The 22,007-nt window shown below is 41.3% G+C and overlaps 1 protein-coding gene and 1 long non-coding RNA gene across 8 annotated transcripts in view; one reads left to right on the top strand and one right to left on the bottom strand.

Moving 5' to 3' along the window:
* Positions 1 to 22,007, bottom strand: part of mrtfab (myocardin related transcription factor Ab) — a 39,757-nt gene that overhangs the window by 13,046 nt on the left and 4,704 nt on the right. For 3 of the 7 annotated variants that reach the window (XM_040036587.1, XM_040036591.1, XM_040036588.1), the window contains exon 4: positions 1,991 to 2,056. In XM_040036587.1, the coding sequence (XP_039892521.1) occupies positions 1,991 to 2,056 (66 nt within the window). The other 4 variants (XM_040036592.1, XM_040036590.1, XM_040036589.1 and 1 more) reach the window with 4 other exon arrangements.
* Positions 419 to 13,652, top strand: LOC120736465. The gene is made up of 3 exons (XR_005696512.1): positions 419 to 534; positions 3,906 to 3,909; positions 13,642 to 13,652. It is a non-coding gene; the product is annotated as an uncharacterized LOC120736465 (long non-coding RNA).

Here is a 22,007-nt window from a genome sequence, read left to right on the forward strand (position 1 = left end):
TTAAATGACGATTAACTGACTTTTGCTCACAGCTGGACAGTCAATGTCTGTGTTCAGGAACCTCACGAAAGTGTTTGAAAGTGGAAAGTTATTCATTCACACCACCTTCAGTTGCAAAACCAGTGTGAGGATTTGATACCACAGGAGGAACTGACCCTGCCTCAGCACTCAGACATAAAAGTATTTTTTTAGTACCAGAAAACACAGCACAAAGGACATTTAAATGTAAGAATTAGAGAAGTGACAGAAAACACCTGATCATTTATGTCACCTTTGAAGGTTCTATGTTGACTAAAACAAACCATGTGGTGACATTGTAAGTGAAATTTTCAGATTTTGTTTTTTTATGTTTCAAAAATCCAGCAAATAACAGTAATTACAGAGTCATTAAGAAATATAAAGACTATTTTTTCTTTGCTGGAAAGTGTTCAGGGTGTGGAGCAATGTGGAACTACTTGGCAAAGTTTGTTCCTGTCAACAAGATACAGTTACCGTGAAAATCGATCGAAGATGAAGCGAGAAGTGAAGAGAACGGTTCATATGATCTTTACTGAATTATAACACAACAGCGGACCTGATGCCTGAACAACCTTTGCCCCATCTTTCTGCATCTCGGAGAAACAATTTAAAAGAGGATTTCTGTAGTCAACAAAGTCATCGACTTAGGAGCAATCTAAAATCTCATTTAAACCCACAGCTATACTTTTTTCCCCCCGAGGAATCTCCACAGAGGAGAAGCTGGAAAGCGAAATAGTCAATCCAAACATGTTGATCCTAAATCTGCAACAATCTGGCACAGGGCCTGTTGCAGAAAAGAGGACACAGAGCAATTTACTAGACTACTTAAATGGTTCACTGGAAGGCTCCATGCTGCCCACCAAAACAAACCCTCAGTCATCACTTTATGGTACTCTTATGCATCTAACCCTTAAACTGTTATGTAAACTGAATGTGCAGCACTGCAGGCTGACAGCAGCTTGCATGGTGTATCTTTTCAATCGCATCTGCTTTTGTCAAAAACAAAATATGACAACAGGTGTGCCACATGTTACCATCCATTCACAGTTACTTGTTTCCCTGATACCCTTCTTAACACACATCTAGCATAATCTGTCAAAGTTTGTATGTCTGAACAGGCCTATTGGGCAATCTAACAGGTATTTAGTCTCCATTTGAAAATCTACTCAGTTAGAATGAATGTTGGCTACCACGTCTACAGTATGAGGGCGAACACTCGCTTGCACACTTTTAATTCAAACCAAAAGTCTTCTTGGAAAAACGAAAAAGCAGAGCGCTTTCGGTTCTACACAGAAACGGAGGGAAACTTTTAAAACTATATTTCTGACTCTTGTGATGTGAGGAACCCTGAAACAGGAAGTGGATAGACATAAAGAGGAAGCTGCCCTATTTGATAACACAAAGTGGTGCAAAGATACAGCTAAATATGACACTTGCAGAACTCACATACTCATACTGATAATGCCGATAAGAGACGACATTTTCAGCAAAAAACAAGAAACGACATTCTAGACCTTCACTATACAACCCATCATATGACAGCATATACGGCACAGACTGACAGACGCTATTTACCAACATATCCAGGTTCTGTTGTTGAGAACCAATATGTGTCAGCGGGATGTGAATTAAACGACATTCCAAAAATACGTGAGTATCGTTTAGCGTCTAGCATCGACCTTGTTAGTGTGTGACAGTTTAAGATTTGGTGTGTAATCCTGAAACAGGAAAGGGTTAGCAGTTTGACCTCAGCTCACAGCCAAAGCTCCTGTTTTCTGCTCGAGTTTCTAAAAACAAGATGATACTGTCTGTTCCAGACAATAAAGAAGTGCTGTCTTTGGGTAAAACGCGATCAGTTGAGAGTCTAAAAGCACACTTAAAGTCAGACTACCGTACATTGACGATATATACTTTGGTTCATGAGCTTAAAAAAAAAGCAAAAAAGCAAGTAAAACACACTCAGCAGACTTACGTGGCATGATCCCTTGGCTGACCAGCTCCTCTCGTGTGCGTCTCTGCTGAAGTTTGAGCTGGAGGACTGCATGGAGACACAGGAGGTAAGAGGAGAAAGAAGAGAAGACAGTCAGTGACGGCCGGCGAGATTAAGAAACTGCAGCGGTGAAGCTCTGTGCCCGTAAAGCCTTACAATCAGCAACAGATCCACAATATTTAGATAAATAAGCACATAAAGGAACATATATGACTGACACGACGAGGACCTTTACTCTGTGGCAACCGGTTCATTCTCCAGTCTCCCTGCCTCGCATGCATCTTTTTTTTTTTTTTTTTTGAAGTTACAAAGGAGGCGGGTACAAGGTGTGTGTGTAGACAGACTTCCTGTTTCTGAGCACAGATGTGTGAAAAAGCAGCAAACATCCATCAAAGAGTGAGAGAGACAGAACACTAAGGCATAATGCTGCTATAAGAAATTAACGAAAAAATTAAAAGAAATGAAAAAATAAAAGCACCGATTTGAATCGAAATTACTTTTTTTTTCCTTTTTCATTTTTAAATGGGCCGATTGCATCGTCATTTCAAAACAGGAAGCTCTTGTTACATAATGGAGAGGCGGGGTGGGGGAGAACTGTAAGGAACACAAAGCTGGACAGAAAGAGTTGGACTATGTCTGACATTTCTAAACAAATAAAATGTTAGTTGTTGAGTGCTGTGTGGCACAGTCCTCATCCTGATACTTTTTTAAAGTTTTAACGAGCCCAGAAAGTCTGGCGTCATCATTGTAACCGGATAATAAATTAGAAATGAGCTGGCTATCGTTTAAACAAAGCAAAGACACAAATATAACAAACTAACAATTACATATAGACACCTGCAAGATCACAAGTACACAGCATCTCATCACTGTCATGTTGGCTTCGTTGCAACACGACAGCAATTTAGGGAAGTGACCTGAACTATTTAGTCAACCATCACATCACACAAACACACCACCCATGAAAAAAGACACCCAGAATGGCTGCAGACACTTGTGTGTAATGATTTTTGTTTAGCTTGTAAGCAAGTAAGTAAGTGACAGTGCATGATGTCTTTCCATTTCATTGTTTATCTTTTATTTCCAAGATATTGACAGTATCAGAAGAGGAAGCAGTATGTTGTTATACCAAGTAACTTCACTACTGATGTAAACATTCAGCTGACGCTCCTGCTCAAGTTGTCCCAGCGATCCTTACTGAAGGGCTACGTATCTATTTGTGTGTGTGTGTGTGTGTGTGTGTGTGTGTGTGTGTGTGTGTGTGTGTGTGTGTGTGTGTGTGTGTGTGTGTGTGTGTGTGCGTATACAGTGTGGTGCAAACCACTGAAGATTGCCAAGCATTTCTAGCTAGGGTTGTGTTTGCTACTTCAGTCAAGCAACACCTGTTCTTCCTCGCCAACAAAGTGACATCACTGGTACTCAGTCTAGCTCACGATATAGCTGTTGCTGCTGCGGTGCTGCCTCCGTGTTATGACAAGGAATCCTCGCCTAGACGGGAACGCCGCAAGAGCCATGAATTAATGTCAGAGCCTGTGCAACTAAATGTCATTCTTTGGCTCCAAATTCTTGCTGGCGATCCCGGCTCCCCTCTGTTGTTTTTACAAGTGTGTATGCTCCAAGTCTGAAAGTATCAGTCTAACACTACTGACTCCTCTCTAGAAGCAATAACTTGCCATTTGACATTTAGCATTATAAACACGCACGCCTAAACACACTTAGGCGAGTCGATCTATATGGTCTTGCCTGTACAGCAGCTGGCAGCACTCATTTTGTCTCAGTAGCAAACGCACAGGAAAACACTTTCAATAAAGGAACGTGCACACACAGACACACACTGATACAGACTGACCGTGCCATGCGGCATTAGATGCCATGCCACACGGGGCTTCCAGGGAAGGAAGGTTTATTCTTAGAAAGAGACTCTTACACTTTCCCTCTATCCATAACCCCCTCCACATCTTCTATCCCTCACCCAGGATACTCCAGTTTTCTCCTGCCCTCTCTTTCCTGTCCCCCCTAAACACCAAGCTGATGAGCTCAGTACAGTTGCAACACTGGCTCCAATGGTTGGCTATAATAATAAAGCGTCAGCTATCAATAAACCTCCAACCCCAACATTGTAGAAGTCTCTGGCAGACAATCATGGCGCGAAAAATGTAGCAGTGTTGAAATTGTAGATTCACGTGCATAAAATAATCACGTTTGCACCACTGCCTGTTATTTTGTCTTCTTTCTTAACTTTTCTTCTCATTTTGTATCTACTTTAATTCCACTTTTCCTTACTTTAACTTTTTAGTGCCCTTTCTTTCAATGCTGCAGTGCTTTTAATCCTAGTTTTTGTCTGCTGAACTAAACTGTCATGTGTTTTGTACAGCACTTTGTGACTCTAGTATTCCTAAAGTCCTACACAAATAAATACTGCTTGCTTGCAGCACAGCAACAAAGACAGGAGTATAACAGACAGACAAAAACCACTTGGAGGCTGTGAACTGTTTGTTCTGGATTAACCACAAAACAAACTTTAAATGGGTGCCAGAAAGACAAATGAAAACTTTTGCACTACGACAGTGGCTATGGTTACATGCACTGCAGCAAGAACTTATAATAAGATAAGATAGTGGACAAAAACATAACCAACAAGGATAGCGATGTTTTGTTAACTGTAAGCAGATTACTGCTTGGGAAAAAAGAGGAGGGATGTGTCTTTGTGTTTTGCGACCAGGACATGCTCTGGGACTTAAATCAGGTTTGAAGGCCATTCTGGTTAATTTAAGAAAATGGATGAAAAGGCAGGACAGTTTTATTGGGATACTAGGCCACAGCCAAAGCTTGCTACTACACTCATAAAAAGTTAGAGCAAAGGCTGACAAGGGAGAAAGAGGAAGACGGCAGAGATGCAAGCGTTTGAAGATTTTAGATTAAGCAGAGGAAATGACAGCAGGTGGCTTATTTGAAGACAATTCGCTTGTTCGATCTTTTGATTAAACTCGTCGTTGCAAACGTCAGAGAACTAACACTATGATTTGCACATTGATTTGTTATTTCTAAGATCTCTGTGTGGGTGTACATAAAACCCCCAAAACAAAACACTTTTTCTCCCCGGCAACTAAAGTCATGGCTTTCTTTAAACCTTTCACAAGCTTAACTTTATAACAAATCACCAACAATGAAATCTTTACCTGAACTTATAGAGCTTTTATTTCCTAAATGTCAAGATCAGATCGGTTTCAAGTCATCATAATTGTCTAAAAGAAGGCTGTACAGGTAAAAAGTCACATTAGAGGGAAGAACGAGGATGAATTGGGATGCTGGTGGCCAACTGGGCTAAGCCTGCTGTGCTCATGTGTCAGTAGATCTGATTAAACATGTCTGAGTTCGTCACTGTCCCCAAAGACCCCTGGCTTGGCACGACTAAGCCTGCGCGCACCAACCCGAGTGACACACATGAAGGCAAAAGGCTTCAGGCCCACAGAGCGTGTGCCACATACCCACCTAAAGACGAGCCCTGCAGACGCTTTGAACAGACGTTACGCTTGGCACTGGCTTTGGAAATGTTTTTTAATCGGGAAAGATGTTCTCATCTTTCGCACGGTAGCACCGTTCAATTGCATGTGCTGAACAGAGAGGCGAACGCAGCGCATGACCGCAGCGAATGTTTCGCACATCAGTGAGAGTGGAAAGAAGCTAGAGAGCTAAAAGGGCAGAAACAATGCAAGGTTAAGGCCATTCACACCTTGGACTCACTCCCGCTGCCTTTCCTCTGCTGCGCTGTGCCGAGAAGCAGGATGACAACACGGAGAGGTGCGGTGAATACTAATCATCCTTAAAGTTCAAGTGAGAACAGACGGATAAAGGCTTTTGCAGCTTTTGCAGTTTGTGTCACTCATACTTCAGAGTAAGCAAAAAGCACACCGGGATTAATAATCTTTAACTGATGGCTTTTTTTTTAATCCCTTTGCTTTTCTTTAGACTCCATCCATCTTCAGTCATTCTAACCTCACAGGAATGTTTTGTTTCATCTGCAGCCAGTCATCTGAGACTCTGGTCCATGCTCGTAACGCTGGTTATAAACAAAGTGAAGCCTTTTTACTGTTGCACGGACCATACCAAATTAGGCTAATTTTTGATAGTATGTCACTGTTGGATGACTTCATTTTTTTGGAACGCCATGTTTTTTTGACCCTTTTGCACACCACATCTAAATCCCAAACATGCACAGTGGCAACAAGTGTCACGCGGTCATATTTAATACATCCCGAAATACTTTAGAAATAAGACACTACTGTAAAAAGATAAAAGCTGAAACTTGCACTGTAGGTGAAGTAAGGTGCATGCATCTCCATTTCTACGATCCACTTCAAACTTCCAATATTGGGATGTGGAGTTCTCATATTTGGGCTAAAATCTGTTACTGGAGTTTCCCTTCGAGTTACTTGCCCTAATCCGTGTGCAGTACGGAGGGCACACATCCACACAAAGCCATGTTTTTTGGCTCTCACATTCACATTAACACATTCTCAGGTTAATAAATTCCACGTTTTAGCATCACAAATAAGTGCTGAACCCTCACTCTACCTCTTATCCTATAAAACTTTTGTTTAATCTATTTTTTTTAACGTAAACCCTAAAACCTAGACTCTAGGACTTAAACAATCTTTTCAATATTATAAAAAAAATAACAAAAGCCATTTCATTGCACCGTTGGTCTAAAACCCAAGCTGAAACTCACAAAGGCACCTGGACGTGTTATATTTATTTATTATTTATGTTATTTATTCATGCTTTTGGTTTCCTGTGACAAATGTGTTGCTCGCTCATTGAGTTTGGAGGCGTGGCTCTAGAGAAAACTACAACCCACAATCTGCCTGTTATAGACACACTTTTTGAACAGACATAAACGTGCGCGCACACTCAGAGTGTCTTTATAGCTGTCTTCCTTTGAAGTCTGTACCTTTATGAATGCCTGGTGTGGAGCATTTATGTGACGTTTGTAAATTTGCACCACAGTTACAATATTCCCAAATTCAAACTACACTAGGGAAAGCTGTTTGTGAATGAACGCACGTCAACACAGTTCTTTCTTTAAACATATGCATGATTTTTTGGGGTGAACACTGACTAATTTTAAACATTAACTTGACCTTTTATGTTGAAATATTATTTGGAAGCTTTAACCTTGAAGAACTGAGCAAAGTTAGCCCGACGTCACAGGCCCGGCTGTCAGCACTTCCTGAATTCACAGTGGTCAAGTCTGCTCTATTGAAAGGGTTTATCAGATAGAACCTAAAACCACTTCAACTTCCTTCCATCTTACACAAGCCAGTAAACTCTATCACTTATCTTTAGCAACACCCCATTAGCTATTTGTATTAGGCCATAAAGCCCTGTTTTGAAAATGTACAGTGAACTCAGGAACAAAAACACAACACAGATCTCCAGATCCGACTAGATTGCCCACCTTCTTTCAAGCTGTGATACACAAGTCTGTCATGATCCATCTTCAGTCCTTCCTTCTCCATGTCATCTCCCATTGGAGGAGAGTCCAGGGAGGAGGGTTCAAAGGACAGGCAATGGTTGGTGTCCAGCATTATCATTCAGAATAGGGATTGATTATTAGGTAAACATTGAACACCACGGTTTAAAGTAGATTTCCTCCCAAGTCCCAGATTTTGACCGTATCCCTGAAGAAGGGCACCCTTGACGTGTCAAAAGCTGTCCTCTCTTCTCAAGGGAAAGATGTGATTCAAATGCTTCAGAAGACTCCGTTCCAAGTGAACAAATATCTCCTTTTAAACCAAAATGACAAAGAAAAGCACAGCTACCGCCGTTGCCCTTCTATCCCCGGTGCTTCTTCTCTGTATCAAAGAAATCGATTGGGCTGTCTCAGCTTTGCTCTCTCTCTCCTGCCTCCTGTGCTCTACTTTCCTTGCAGTGACAGCCGGCGAGTCACGACAGCGCTGTTCTGCAGTTTCCCAGAGAGCCGGGGTAAAGAAATCCACAGGACGAGTCGTGGATAGAAAGAACAAGAGAGCTAAAGGGAGGAAACTGAAAAGAGGCCAGCGGCTGAGGAAGGGAGGACAGCAGTGAGCTCAGCAGAGAGATTCCCCAGTGAGACTGCTCTGATTGCAGCTCCTCCTGAATCTCACACACATGCAGGGAGACACACACACACACGCGCGCGCGCACACACACACACACAGTGAGGGCTGCTGATAAAGTTTTCCTGCTCAGCTGTTGCCATTCATTCACAGTTACAAGCTCAGGGGGGCTCCAACATGAAAACCTGCTCCCTGTTCAACCCAAACACAGCAAGCTGATCAAAATCAAAGCAACAACACAGAAGATCGGCTCATAAAAACTTCCTCTGGCTAAACAAAACAATGACTCAGACAAGCTATGGACAGTTTTTATTAGACAGGTAGAAATGATTCCGTGCACCATAAACGACCTTTGCCAAAGATGCTTGAGTAAATCTGATACCAGGATGAGTCACAGGCTGACTTTTGGAGTGGCTGATTTGATACCCAATCACAAACGAAATTCTGAAAGATTTTCCAAACGGTTTGCCCTTCAGGGAAGACAGCGAACACAAATCTGCACTCTTACTGGAAAAAAACATTTTAGAAAAGCAACAACAGTCCAATTGGTCTGGTGCGACCAGCGACTTATCCAATGCGTCCTAACCTGGTCTTAAAATGTTCAGATTCTTCTGAAGTTCAGCACTACTGACCAAAACTGTCTGCTGACGGTAAACGCCGCCACGGCCACAGTCACCCTTCCCCCTCAATCTGTTTTAAATAGCAGGGCCAGCTGGCCATAAGGGGGCTAAATACAGCTTGGTATCACCTGTGCACTCGCAGGGTAAGGTTACTCTGAGACAGGCATGCACATCTCTAGCTCCAAACACATACAAGAAAACTATAAGCCCCATTTCCTTGAACTAAATCAGTTTTTTATGATACAAAAGAAGACTTTACCATACATTCAGCACAGAGAGGCTTCAACTGCAGCCGGTTTAAACACCAAATTCGAAATGAACAGCATACTACACTGATATCACACAGGGCAGCAGTGCACCTGAAAACACAGACAACACCTTAAACAAACCCTGTCTGGTGACTACAATTACTGTGTGTTATGAGTGTGAGATTAAAGTCCACCTGCTGTTATGATTCACAGTCTGGGCAGGAAACACAGAAAAGACAGCACACGCTGGGATTAGGACATGGCTGTGTAGGCTGAATCTCAGCACTGCACACATCACAAACCGACACAGCATGCTAAACACATATTGGCTTATTTACACCTCCACAGCTCAAAATCATAAATCCTTCGTTACATTAACATTTCAACTATTTGTAACCAGCTTTCTGCCTCTACAGTCCAGCCAGCTGTATATTTCACATAACTAAAAACCTCAGGGGCAGCGATTCCCCTGTAATAACAGTACTGAGCGAGCCAGTAATGCAGGCAAATATTTTATGGTTTTAAATCAGCTTGACCACAGTGTGTGGAAGGCACATTTCACAGTTTCCCAGGATTTACCCCACTAAATAGGATTATGTAGTAACCAGTAACCCACACTAATAGATGAGTTATGATCTTCTTTAGAATTACTTTGAATTAGTTGATACTAGGATCTCTATAACCACACAAAAAACCACCAAAGCACTGCAAACTCCAAAGGGTCTGCTTCCAACGAGAGGTGAAAGCTTAAACTGTGTCCAAACTGTACCGCTGCTCGAGTAAAGTATTGGACTCTACAACCTTTGACCTGATGGGTGTTGTTGGGCGTCAGTACTTTCCACTGAAGTTATTTGGCCTTGGGTATTTTCCTTTATCCTTCACTAAAAACTTTTCTGTGACTTTATAATAGAAAAAGAGACGCATTTTGTGAAGAAGACAGAATGACTTGAAGGTCTCACAGTTAGTCAGAGACGTCCACAAATTAATGGAGGGGAGACCTGAAAACACATTATCCAGTAGGAGTGGATAATCAGGTCTAAAGGTTAAAAGAAGAATATAATGTTGAACTCTTGAGTGTTTAATGTTGAAGCCTACTACTTCAATTCTTATCTCAAAGCCTGATTTAAATTTTTATTTGAAAGTTCCAACTATAAGTGGTAATTCATATTTCTGGGACTTCCTTTGTTTAAAGACACGTGTCTGTTTCCACTATTCTTTGTCCGCCATGGTGTTTTTCGTTCGGTACACCGCCTCTCTGTGGTATTTTTAAGTTTTTTTTAATTAAATAGAAATAGCTGATTTCAGTCTGATCACAGCAGCTAGCACTGCAGCAGCCTTTTTATACCAAATTCCCTTCATGACACAATCCAGAAGGGGTTTGTGTCTCCTTGTTGATTAATCACAAACTGATAAGCAGACTGATAGCAGACTGACTCTATTTTATTGCCATCTTATCACTGCCTTGATGCCTCAAACTCACTTTGAAGACAGTAACTGACTGGGCGATTGCAGATCTGGTCCGCATCTTCAAAGCAATCATTTTAGGCAACGAGATTCCAAGTATGTTAATTATCGAATAAGAGTTAATGAATTCTGACTGAATAAATACATCCTTGGGAACTAGCGCCTCTTCCACAAAGTGGCAAAGACCTCACCTTACAAATTTGCCGTCAACTGGATTAACTAGAATGTTTTGGCATGTTTATTCACTACCTGACCACCACTGTTTAAGCTCGCTTTTAACTTCAGAGTGTTTTATTTAGGCAACATTTTACACCAAACACACATCAAATAGTTTGGGATCATTTGTCCAGTGCAAAAGGATTTAAAACGTTATATAAAAACTAGACGCACCATAAGTAAATTTAAACTTGCGTAACATTATCAGCACTGAGCCAGACAAAACTCCTCACTTGTATCTTTTCACGATGTCCGAATGTTTGAATTGATGTCTTTCTAGTCAAAGGCGAGTTTACAGATGGACAAAGAATGCACTAAACAGATGAACTCAACAAAACCCGAGCTGCCAAGAAACTAACCAGGCCAAGTGACAGGCCACCGTAGGTCAGACCAGCCATTAACATTCCAGCAAGGAAAACAGGCAATTTTTTTTCCTTTTTACTTCCTGGTCTCCCCCCACCCACTCGCTCTTCTGTGGAATTTACCAGCACTGTTTCCTGGGACACACTGACATCAGGCAGGGGATTACTCAGCGTCATCCTGAACCGAGGAGACTTTTAGCCATTGTAGCCATGTGCGTAATCATTAGGAAAAGACGTGGAATTTTTAACAAACCACAAAATGCACCAACAAGGCTGAACTTAATCATTTACTTTACTTTATAGTTGTAATTAAAGTAGCAAACTCACAGGAAAAGGCAACTCTTTACATGTTTGGGGATGAGGGAACAGTACAAGTCCCGGGTTTATCAGATGCATAATCCCTGACTGACCTACTGCTGAACTTCAGCTTCACTCCAAAGAGGAATCAAGTTTTGTGCTTTTGTCAGCTGTCAGAGGTAACAAAACTTCAAAGACAGGTTATACTTTGCAACGTACTTATTTGGCTATTTCTACTGCAAAGTGCTACAGTCAGATATCCAAATGCACAGAATACTAATTGGTTCAATTAGCACAAGTTCAAATAGAATAATGAAAAATAAGCACAAACCTTTCCCAGATCCTAATCAGATATAACCCCAATATGATCTACCTGAAATACCGCCGATAATCCTTAAATGTCACAGCTGGAGCAAGTCATAACTAGTCTGTACTACTGAGCTGCATCTTTACAGGCTGGTTTGGTTTGTAGCTTTGACTTTTCACATATACTTAAGGAGCTCAGAGGTTTGAAGTCCTGCCTATTTTAACTACTACTACTTTATTTGATTTGATTTCCCCACATGATTATTCATCAGAAGGCTGAATGAGAAAATTAATTCTGCTTTTAAAAGCAGTGGAACTAATTAAGCCCACTCCTTTTAAACACAGTCAAAGGTTCTTTTGTTGACCAGCTTGCAGCAGCACCCCTCACTCTGTCACATCATGTCAATGAAAAGTAGTCTAAACGAGCTCTAATTGTATACTGTTGAAGGAAACAGAAGCATCTATAAGTGCGCGAGCACCGAAAGACCCACAAGCCAGCTGGCAGCTGTTAGCATCTGGTTCTGTGAACCTTTATTGTAAAACAGAGACGACTGGGTAAGGAGGAGAACGGGGGGTGGGGGTTCAGGTCGTGTTCAGCAAAATGAGACTTTCAGAGAAACAGAGGGAAAAACAGAGAGCAAGAGCAGCAGAAAGGGTGCTCCCAGTGCTGGGATGACAGCTTCGTAACACTGTTACATAACTCCAACATCTGAAAATAATTTTTATTGTAACAAACCCCCTAACCTCCTGCCCTAGTTGCAGAGGAAACAACTTTTTTTCTTCCTTCAGATGTACAACAACAAACTCCTGGGCAGGCTGTCAGCAAACAAAGACAGAGTGGACACAAATTTAAAAAACTGTTGGACTGAGTGCACATTACAGCTCACAAGCATCTGATAGAGATTTTTTTTCTGGCTTGAGAAAGTCTTTTTAATACTTACTGATTGTATTCTTACAAGTCTCTTTCCTTCAGGTGCTCTTTAGAGTTTTATGGGGCTCTTTCTGCTTCATCCTCTCCTCTCCTTTTTATGTTACTGTATATAACATCTAATAAAAGCCTGGCTCTTAATTTGCTTCAGCAGAGTTTTTATTAGACACAGACCTTTGGGGACACAGGTTTCTATTTATTACAAGAGTTTAAGTGACATGCAGGTGCAGATCCAAGCGTACGAAACGACAGAGCTTCACAGACAGCTAGCTGCTAGTGCTACACATTCTTCTACCTTTGCTTTCAAGAAAACTTATCATTAGTCACATGACATATTTGCAGATGTGTCGCAATGCTGATTAAAAAGATCTATCATGTTCTATTACAAGGCAGATTTTTTACACAGTGACTAAACAGACACACAAAACTTTAAATGTGGTTTGCATTCATTGCAAAAGCAAAAGACATAACACAAAAGCATATAAACCTGCATGAAAGAAATGTGTCAAAATGCAGAAACCTCAAATGACTTTGTAAAGTCTAGAACAAACTCAAGAAATTCAATCCAGCCACACACAGCTTTGTTTTTAGTCGAGTGTAGGAATGCTTGAGATGTGACATAACCTCTACGAGAGTTTCCCAATCTCTGCAGATTGGTGAAAGGTTTGATGTTATCGAGCGTTGCCAACAGATATTCTTGTTTGTGCAGAAAGACAACTCTGTTCTTACACTTACTGGAACTTAAAACAATTTTACAGTTTATTTAGCCAAAGAGGTGACATGTCAGGGAGAAAATACTTAAGATTTGTCATTTGTTATGACAAATGTTGGTGGTTCTTCTTTTTGTGTTTCACATATAGCTTTAATAATATATGCTAGGCACATCCTAGCCTACAGCCCTGATTTTTGATTCTTGTGACTCGTGTCTGAGTCATCCTGATGAAACAGGAGTCCTGCCAGTTCACGGTGACCTCTGTTACATTCATCAGCGAACACTAAGTGCGCCACATTTGGTGTTGGCAGGTGAGTCACAGGCTAATAGGTCTTCTATTATTCAGAAACACCAGAGCACACCGGGTTGGTGATGATCATAGAGCACATGTCTTCTGTTTGTGGGCCTACTTGTTCCCACAGCTTGCACCTGTGACAGCAGGAGCTTAAACCTTCAGTTAGCTGCAGGAGGTTTTGAAACATGACACAGTTTTTGTCTTATACCTCTGTACACCACTACAGTGAATTTTAAATCAAGCAAGGCATGATTGAAGTGCAGACTTTCAGAGGCTCAAAAAGGACAATTGATAAAAGATGTTGAGTGGATTGCTATCATTACAACTCTAGATATAAGGTCTAAGGAGATGTGGATGCAAATGAAGGTGACCATAAAAAGGCTGAAAAACACAATGCAACTGTTCAGATATTTATCTGTACATGTGCAATTCCATCCAAGTGTAGCAAGTAGGACAGAAATTATTGTTTAAAATCATAATTATTTCTCCTGCTTGCAGCTGGTTAACAGACTGTCTTTGTTCAGGAAGTACTAGATGTAATAGATTAGAGGAAAATGTGACCTAAGCTACGTGCTCGCCTCGTCTTCTTCGTTTGTTTTCACTCTCACAGTTTCTTTTTTTTGTTTTGCACTTGCCTGGAACTCTAAGTGAGGGACTACACAACCTGAGCATAATTTTAGAGATTCACTGATCAATTGGTTGATGAACAGAATCTGCCAATTTTCAGCTGACTGGCCATGATCGGTGTCGGGCCAGTCAGCCTCAAATCTATGCAATTCTGTGCCAATTCCACTCCAACTTCACTTTTGCCTTCCCAAAAAAAAAACCACCCCCAAAAAACCCAACACATTCTGTTTGGTAATAATACACTTTTTCACATTGGTTTGGCTATAATTCTGTCAGACTGCCTGATAATGCTGATGCTAGCACAACAGGCAATAATTTAACAGTGTAGCATGAGCAGTTTCCTCAGTCTGTCGTGAGTAAACTCAAATTGTTCAAAAATCTTGTCTCTTCTTTGCATTGCAGTCATTTTAGCAAAGATATAATGTATTACTCCTAATTCTGCATGAACTGCTGGGTTCATTCAACTCTGTTTGCATACAAGAAGAACCAAAACACAGCACAGTAACCACATTGCCATCTAGCATATTAGGAGGTGTAATTACAGAGACAAAGACATGTAAAACATGTTAAAGTGTGACGCATGCAATTCTTTTCAGATTTATTTTAAATTAAAATAAATTTGCAGAAAAATAACCTTTTTCTTTTATTAAAACTCCTAGAAAGAAAATTTGAACAGGCCAAGAACTGAACTGTCAGGCCAGATTTTTCTTATAAAAATTGAAATCAGTAGTTTTCCATTATTATTTTCTAATTAATTCACATCCAGTTTACTGAATGTATTCAATACCTTTTTTTTAAAAAAAAGAAGGGAAAAAAAAGGCCATTTTGTGGTAGTTCGTAAAGAAAAGCAAAGATGTAAAGATAAAATAAATTAGGAATTTGTTGCTGCGTTGAAAAACAGCAAGATTGACTGTCACGGTCCATCCACTCATTCATCGTCTTAAACCGCTTACCCAGTATACGATGACAGGCTGGAGCCTGTTCCACCTGCCACAGGGCAAGAGGCGAGGTACAGCCTGGCCAGGTTGCCAGTCTATGGCAGAGTTATTATTGCATAAATAAAATAGCCAGTCAGTTTATTTCCCATTGCACTGGGATTACCTCGTTTCCATATTTTACACTTCCAGTTTTAAGTGGATAACATTGGGTTTAGTATGTTTGTCATGTTAGTAATATAGTATTATTCCAATACTATTATTCCCATACATGATTACAATTACCCCTGCCATACAATGCACAACTACTGCAGTAATGTGAAGGCAGCACACATTCTCATTAATAAAGCACTCTATTGCCTTCATTTTCTGTCTTGCTACTCACAGCACCAATTATAAATGTGCAAATGTGTGCTGTAGCTGTGCTCAAAATACACACCGCAGCATAACCGTGTTTGTGAAGCAGAATATCAAAAGGTTTCATGTTGTACACAGCATGTTGCATTCAAGTGATAAAAAACTGATATTAGCTGGGGTAAATGTGTGTCCATCTGTCAGCTTTGAAACTGAATCGCACGTTGTAAGATGTGTGCTTGTGTGTCTTTAAAGATCACTGAGCTACATGAGTGGGCTTGTACCTGTGGGTGTGCAGGCATTGTGTTCTTGTTGCTACGAGCAGACCTGCGAAGTGCTTTTATTTAGCTTTAGGCAACAGATTTGAGTGAGGTTTTTTTGGATATGCTCTCACACTTCTCATTATCTAACAGGAATTTGCAGGATTGTAAATCAAAGATGTATGTGTGTGTCTGTGCTTGTTCAAATACCATGCTCTCAGGACACACAGTCAAAAAACATTTTTTTAATGAAAAAATGGAAGCCTACCAATTCCCAGAAGAGCATGTCCAGATTCTGACAGTGACACCAGTTGTGAAAAGTGTGTGTGTGTGTGTGTGTGTGTGTGTGTGTGTGTGTGTGTGTGTGTGTGTGTGTGTGTGTGTGTGTGTGAGGGTGAGTCACGGGTAGCCTGTGGGTGTGTGCGTGGTGTGCTGGACACACTTAAGATCTAAGCTTCTTGCAGGACTTGCCTGTGTTGCATAAATATTCTCCTGCCTGTGTGTTTATTAGACTAGATGCTGTTTACATTCACCAAAAGCTACGACATTTGGTGTCCCGTTGTTTGGACTCAATCTGTTTTGCCGTGTTGCTAGGAAGCACAGATTTGTGCTGCAGTTTCATAAACTCCAATGTGCATAGATCTATCTATCACCACATGCATAAAGATATGAAGCATGTCCAGGGAAAATATGACCAAAAGCGTGCTGTTGCAATTATGTTGTATAATTTCATGTGTGTTAATGATTTTTTGGGAATTATGGAGAATACCTAAAGCCATGAAAGAATTACTGTTATAAAAGAAAGAAGACATGCAGCTGGATTGTGTCGGTTGCAGCTGTTTGCAGGGATAAGAGTAAAACAACTTTTCCTTCCGTCCCTCCTCTCTTTAATTTTTATATTTTTTCTACCTTTTGGAATATTCAGTTCTTTCTGCATTTCTTCTTCTTTCTTTCCACATTTATTCCTTCGCTTTCTCGCCATCTATCAGTCCCTCCATCCTATTCTTCCCTCTCCTTTTCACTCCTACTCTCAGCTTGACAGAATGATCTGGGGTCTCTGCTGCTGGCAGCATCCCAGTAGGTTACATAACAGTACCAGCAGCCTCCCCTGAATCACTGCTGGGCTAGGCTAGCCTCAGCAATGATAAATATCCTAACTACTACCCAAAAGCATGAGTGTCTGGCTGTGCAGGGATCACATTATATTCACATTTTTAATTTTTCACACTGATCATTTCAGCCTCATGCAAATAAGACCCTACATCCCGATGTAATCTATAGCCTGTCATGTGTCGAAGATGAAGAAGCATGTGATATTTATCTGTCTTTGTTTACAAGTCTGAATGACACGGGGATGCAAATCCAAAATCTCACTTCAAGGAATTTCAGCAGGAGGCTATCAGCTCCACTCTTACATTTCACCCTTTTCGTGACCATGTTTTAGCAGACAACCTCTCTTAGTCTGCAACTACCTCTAGTTTGTGAAGGGGTCATTTGCAGTCAAGTCCTGAAGGTCAAAATAGTTTAAGTGACCAGAAAGTACAAGAGGTTATTTAAAAACATGGAGGCTTTTTCTGGATCAGACAGTTTGAACTCGCCTCTGTGCCTGTAACAGAAAATTCTGCAGGTTTTAAATTCATAGCAAACATTGCAGCATCTAGTAGTTGCAGGTATATTGCTTCTTCAATCAGCTGTTAGCTGCAGACAGCGCTGACACTGTCTCATTCCATTTATCATTTAAAAACCTCTTTCTACTCTGAGTGGCAGTAGATGTAGTTTACATTGTGATCTGGAACAATCTGTTTTGACTGAGCAGGTCATTTCTGCTTAAATCCAGAGCAAAATCTGTGACGCCTCTAACCTAATTTCCCCCCAGCCTCAGTCTCCATCAGTGAGCCCGGCATATGCCTCTATCCCTCCTCTCTCAGCTAACCTCTGACTCTCCGAGTTCGCCCGGATCCTGGCCCACTGCCTGCAGTCACTCCTCGGGCAGAACTGCTGCCCTGGCTGGACAGTTCACAGCTGCTGAGCCTTCCTCTTCCCCATAACTACATCTTCCAACCTGCACAGCTCCCTCACCCCCTAACTTCCACTTAGGGCACACTCTACAAACCTGGCCTCACAGCCCCGCCTAGCTTCTGTGCCCTGCGGATCTAATTTACACACATGTACTGCATACACAGGATTATATATATCCAAAAGGTTGCAGCGTTGCAGCTAAAATCTAAGGTGGCACTTTGCATGATTAAAGATTTCACATGTATTTCACCTTAAGGTCCATCTTAAGGTAGACCAAACTTTCAATTGTTTCCTTAAGTTTAAAACAAAATGCACGAGGACTAGAGACTCAAATGGGCTTTACCTGACTGGACAGTCATATCCCTCTGCACCATGCTGAAGGGAGACTTCACCTTCCTGGCAAGATTATGGATTCATCCAAAGACAGCCAGCGTTGTTCATTTGAGAAAACACAGGAGTCTGAGGAGAAGTCCGACAGCAGAAAAGCCACAGCAATGCTGTCACAGGGAGCTGGTACTCCACAGGTACTCCACCTCACAGTCCCTTCCTCTGAACTGTCTTGTCTACAAGTGCATGCACGCCCCAACAGAAAGGGCGTGTGTAGGTCTGTGCGTCTGTGTCTTATTGCTCCTTGGATAAGAACAAGATCCACCCATACATTGTTCCGTGAACGAGTTTTAAGCTCTTCTTAAAAAGAAAAGGGAAACTTTTGGTCACTCCTCTGCACTCTAAAACAAGAATAAAAACAAGCCGATTCCAAGCCTCACCTCCTCAAGTCCAAGTGACACACCCCCTCTTCTCTTCCTTTCCACTTTCCTTCACTATCCTTCTGTTCCCTCTCTGGGAAATTATGCAATACAGCCATTTCAGACATGACCTCCCTTCTTCCCCCCGCTCTTTACGACATCCCCATCCTCCTTCTCGTGTTGCTCTCGCAGCCCACACTCAAGCAAGTTTTTCCAGCTCAAAGTTTCAAATGATCTCAATTCCATTATCATAGCATAACCAGGTTTTTTGGCACAGAAAACCTCAGAGACAAGTTTGCAACTGGGAAGGCAGGAAATGTAAAACGCTTTCAAGACTAGTCTTGGTTTATATCAGCCTTCCACCTTAAAAACAGAGCTGGCTCCCTATTCTTCTCTCTTGCATAAGCATTAATGTATACAGACCTGACCATCCTGAAAAACATGCCACCTATCTCTACGGCGTGTTTAACAACAAATGTCCCAGCCTTCATCCAGTACAGTTAGCATACTGTACAACCTGGTATCAGAGATAAAGCTTTGCTAACCTTCCCAATGCAGGTTCTGCGCTTCCACTGCAACACATGTGCGTGTGCAGAAATGTGCATGCAATCACACGCAGTGCTGTAAAGGCATCTAGATAAGCTGCAGGGGTGTCTGCAGCAACATGCTTGCTCCTGGCTACCACACTGAAGTGTAAGGAGAAGGCCAAGAAGAGCAGGGAGTGATGGCCTGAGGCTGTGAGACGGTGAAGTAAACAGGGTGTTGGGACAAGCAGCCACAGAGTCACTCTTAAATACTTCCGTACCGACATAAACATATTTGAAATAATGTTCAAGAAACACGAAGTTTCTTATCTTATTGCTTTCAGTGCACTCTAAAAGTTAGCCGTCTACTGCCTTAACTCTGTTTTCCATTGTACTTTGTAACTCGGATTTTTATTGTATGTGTTATTGTGCATTGTTCTCTCCCACTGTTGATTTATAAATCATTGACTGATCCAACCTTGCCTAACCTTCATCTCCATACAAATCAACACCAAGTCAACTAACTTTCCCTCCAAGTAAATGGGTGACCAACGCCCAGCTGGGAACAATGGCCAATATGGCTGACAATTCTGATATGCCAAGATACATGTGCATGTGTGAGTGTGTTTGACTGACCTTATAATACATTCTGGAAACAAATGTTGTGGACTGATGAAGCTGAAATAGATTTTTTGTGGGGGTCTATGATCAAAGGTAGGGCTGGGCTATCAGCCGATAGCTTTCGTTTTGTTTTGTATTATAAATTAGATACTTCCTCCTTCCTTTTATAGCCCCGCGCTCACAGCCATCCCTATAAGTTCAACCTTACTCACAGCTTAGTTCAGCTCAAGCCAAGATGATAGAAAATGAGTCTTTGGTCAGCAAAATCTTTCTAGAAGGCATAACAAGGTTTCCATAGATAAACACGCAGAAGGATTATTAGTGTTTCACTACAGCCGCCTTTGCTTCCACAAGATCTCAGATAAGTTGGCTTCAACTCTCCTCATGGCTTCCATTCTGCCCTCCACAAGAGCACAAGCCCACTTTATGGTTAAAAAAACACCAGCTAGTCTAGGCGTACTCCCTACCAGATGACCAGCTGCATGTCTTCGCTTACAAAGTAAAATCCACAATGGACTATTTCAAGAGGTGCAAGCTAAAGGTTTTGCCATTTCCCTCATAGTCCACTGAGGACTATGGACATAAATAGCACTGCATGCAAGATGGGTCAAGAGAGAGCAGAAGCCCTTTGCAGAAAGAATGGATGAAAAGGGAGAAGAACTCGATGACTCTTAGCTACAAAAATGTTTTAACAAACTTTGACTTTTGCTAAGTATTTTCTGGTTACTTTTGAAACTGTAACAAACGGATACGTTTTTAAAGAAATTCACTAGAAAATGTTACTTATACCTTTTTGGAAACAGCTCAAGTTTTGCTCTCTTAGCTACCAAGCATTTTCTTGACACTATGCCACTAAGCGCTGCTTCACTTGTAATTTAGCATTATGACCTTATACAAATCAAAGACATTAATCCAGCAAGCGTAACCTTTCCACTGTGACTAAAGGAAGATGCTCAAGTAACTCAGAAGAACAAAATACTCCAAGCTCTATCCTAATTCCAGACATAAAAAGGGTCTACAGAGTGTTAACTCCACAGAGCAAACATGCAGCACACTCTAATCTACTGTAGCGGGAGGTCAAAGCTGAGGAGCAAGCCAATTAGGCACAGAAGCTTCTTCACTCCCTTCTTTCTGGAGACTTCAGTGCACACAGTCTTTTACATACACGTAGTACCACGTCAGAACTTAAATCTCGGTCTCTCGCTTGCCTTTAGACGCCCTCGATGGTGAGCTAATCTCTCTACTGACTAATGAACAAGAGGTACAGGCGCATCTGACATTTAACTTCTGCCTCCCAGACAAGTGCTTTCCACACCTTCCACGTGTCCTCAACTTACGTAACATATTCCCCAAGCACACCTTTTCTTTGCTTGGAGGATTTTATGTTCACTTCTATCAGGCATGAGAAGTGTTCGACAAAATCTTAACTTGGGGCAGAAGCAAGAGTGCTGCTGTCAAGCGTTTCCTACACATCATCCTAGAAAAAGGACATTTCTGAAAAGCCAACAGGGATAACTGTAAATACAACACTTATTCATTTTGACATAATAGTAATGTATATAATGGCAAACATCTAATGGCAGAAAACCCCAAACAAACAGTGTGACGCTACAAGACGACAGAGGGACAAAGTGTTTTTAAAACTGCTTTACAAAAACTCGTGGTGAGAGCCAAGAGTCAGGCAGTAGTGCAGAATACTATTTCATTAAAAATGAGCAGAAAACATACATGTTGAAAAGCAGCCCTGCACATAAGTGTGAATTTTTACAGAAAGACCCAATTACTGAAGCAAACCTGGTGTGACATGCTCAAAGGAAGTGTTTATACCACGTTTTTCCACCAGAAAAGTTGTTAGACGCGGTGGCTGCAATATGACTGGGGGGGGTCAGGTGGGTCTGTTCACTAAAATTTAATCTTGCACTCTATCAAAGCAACGCTATCCATCGACTATGTCCCTAATTGGCGTTTCAGAAACTGCAGGGCTGTAGCACAGAAAGAGCAGGCAGAGGTAAGTTTATGAAAAGAAACTGACGTGTTTAAACCACAATCTTACAGATCTGAATCGCATTAAATCTGTTTACATGCAGCTGTGATAAAATACTTAGTGTGTGATTTAATCAAACATCCTGGCACAGTGAATGGTAAAATGGTATCAATTCATAAAAACTGGATTTTAGAACCTTTTTAACTTCTTTATCGTTTTGGAGAGCAAGCTCTTATGTGTAAAAACGTCTAATTAAAATAACAGTCGTAGCTTTGGATGTATTTGTGCCACGTGACAGATGTCTGCTGTGGTTTCTTGAACACCTATCCAAAACCTAGCATCAAACTGAAGCGGTGGTGGCTGAAAAACACAAAGGCCATGCG

The sequence above is a fragment of the Simochromis diagramma genome, unplaced genomic scaffold (genome assembly GCF_900408965.1).
Source record: "Simochromis diagramma unplaced genomic scaffold, fSimDia1.1 OVJJ01000371.1, whole genome shotgun sequence".
Lineage (NCBI taxonomy): Eukaryota > Metazoa > Chordata > Actinopteri > Cichliformes > Cichlidae > Simochromis > Simochromis diagramma.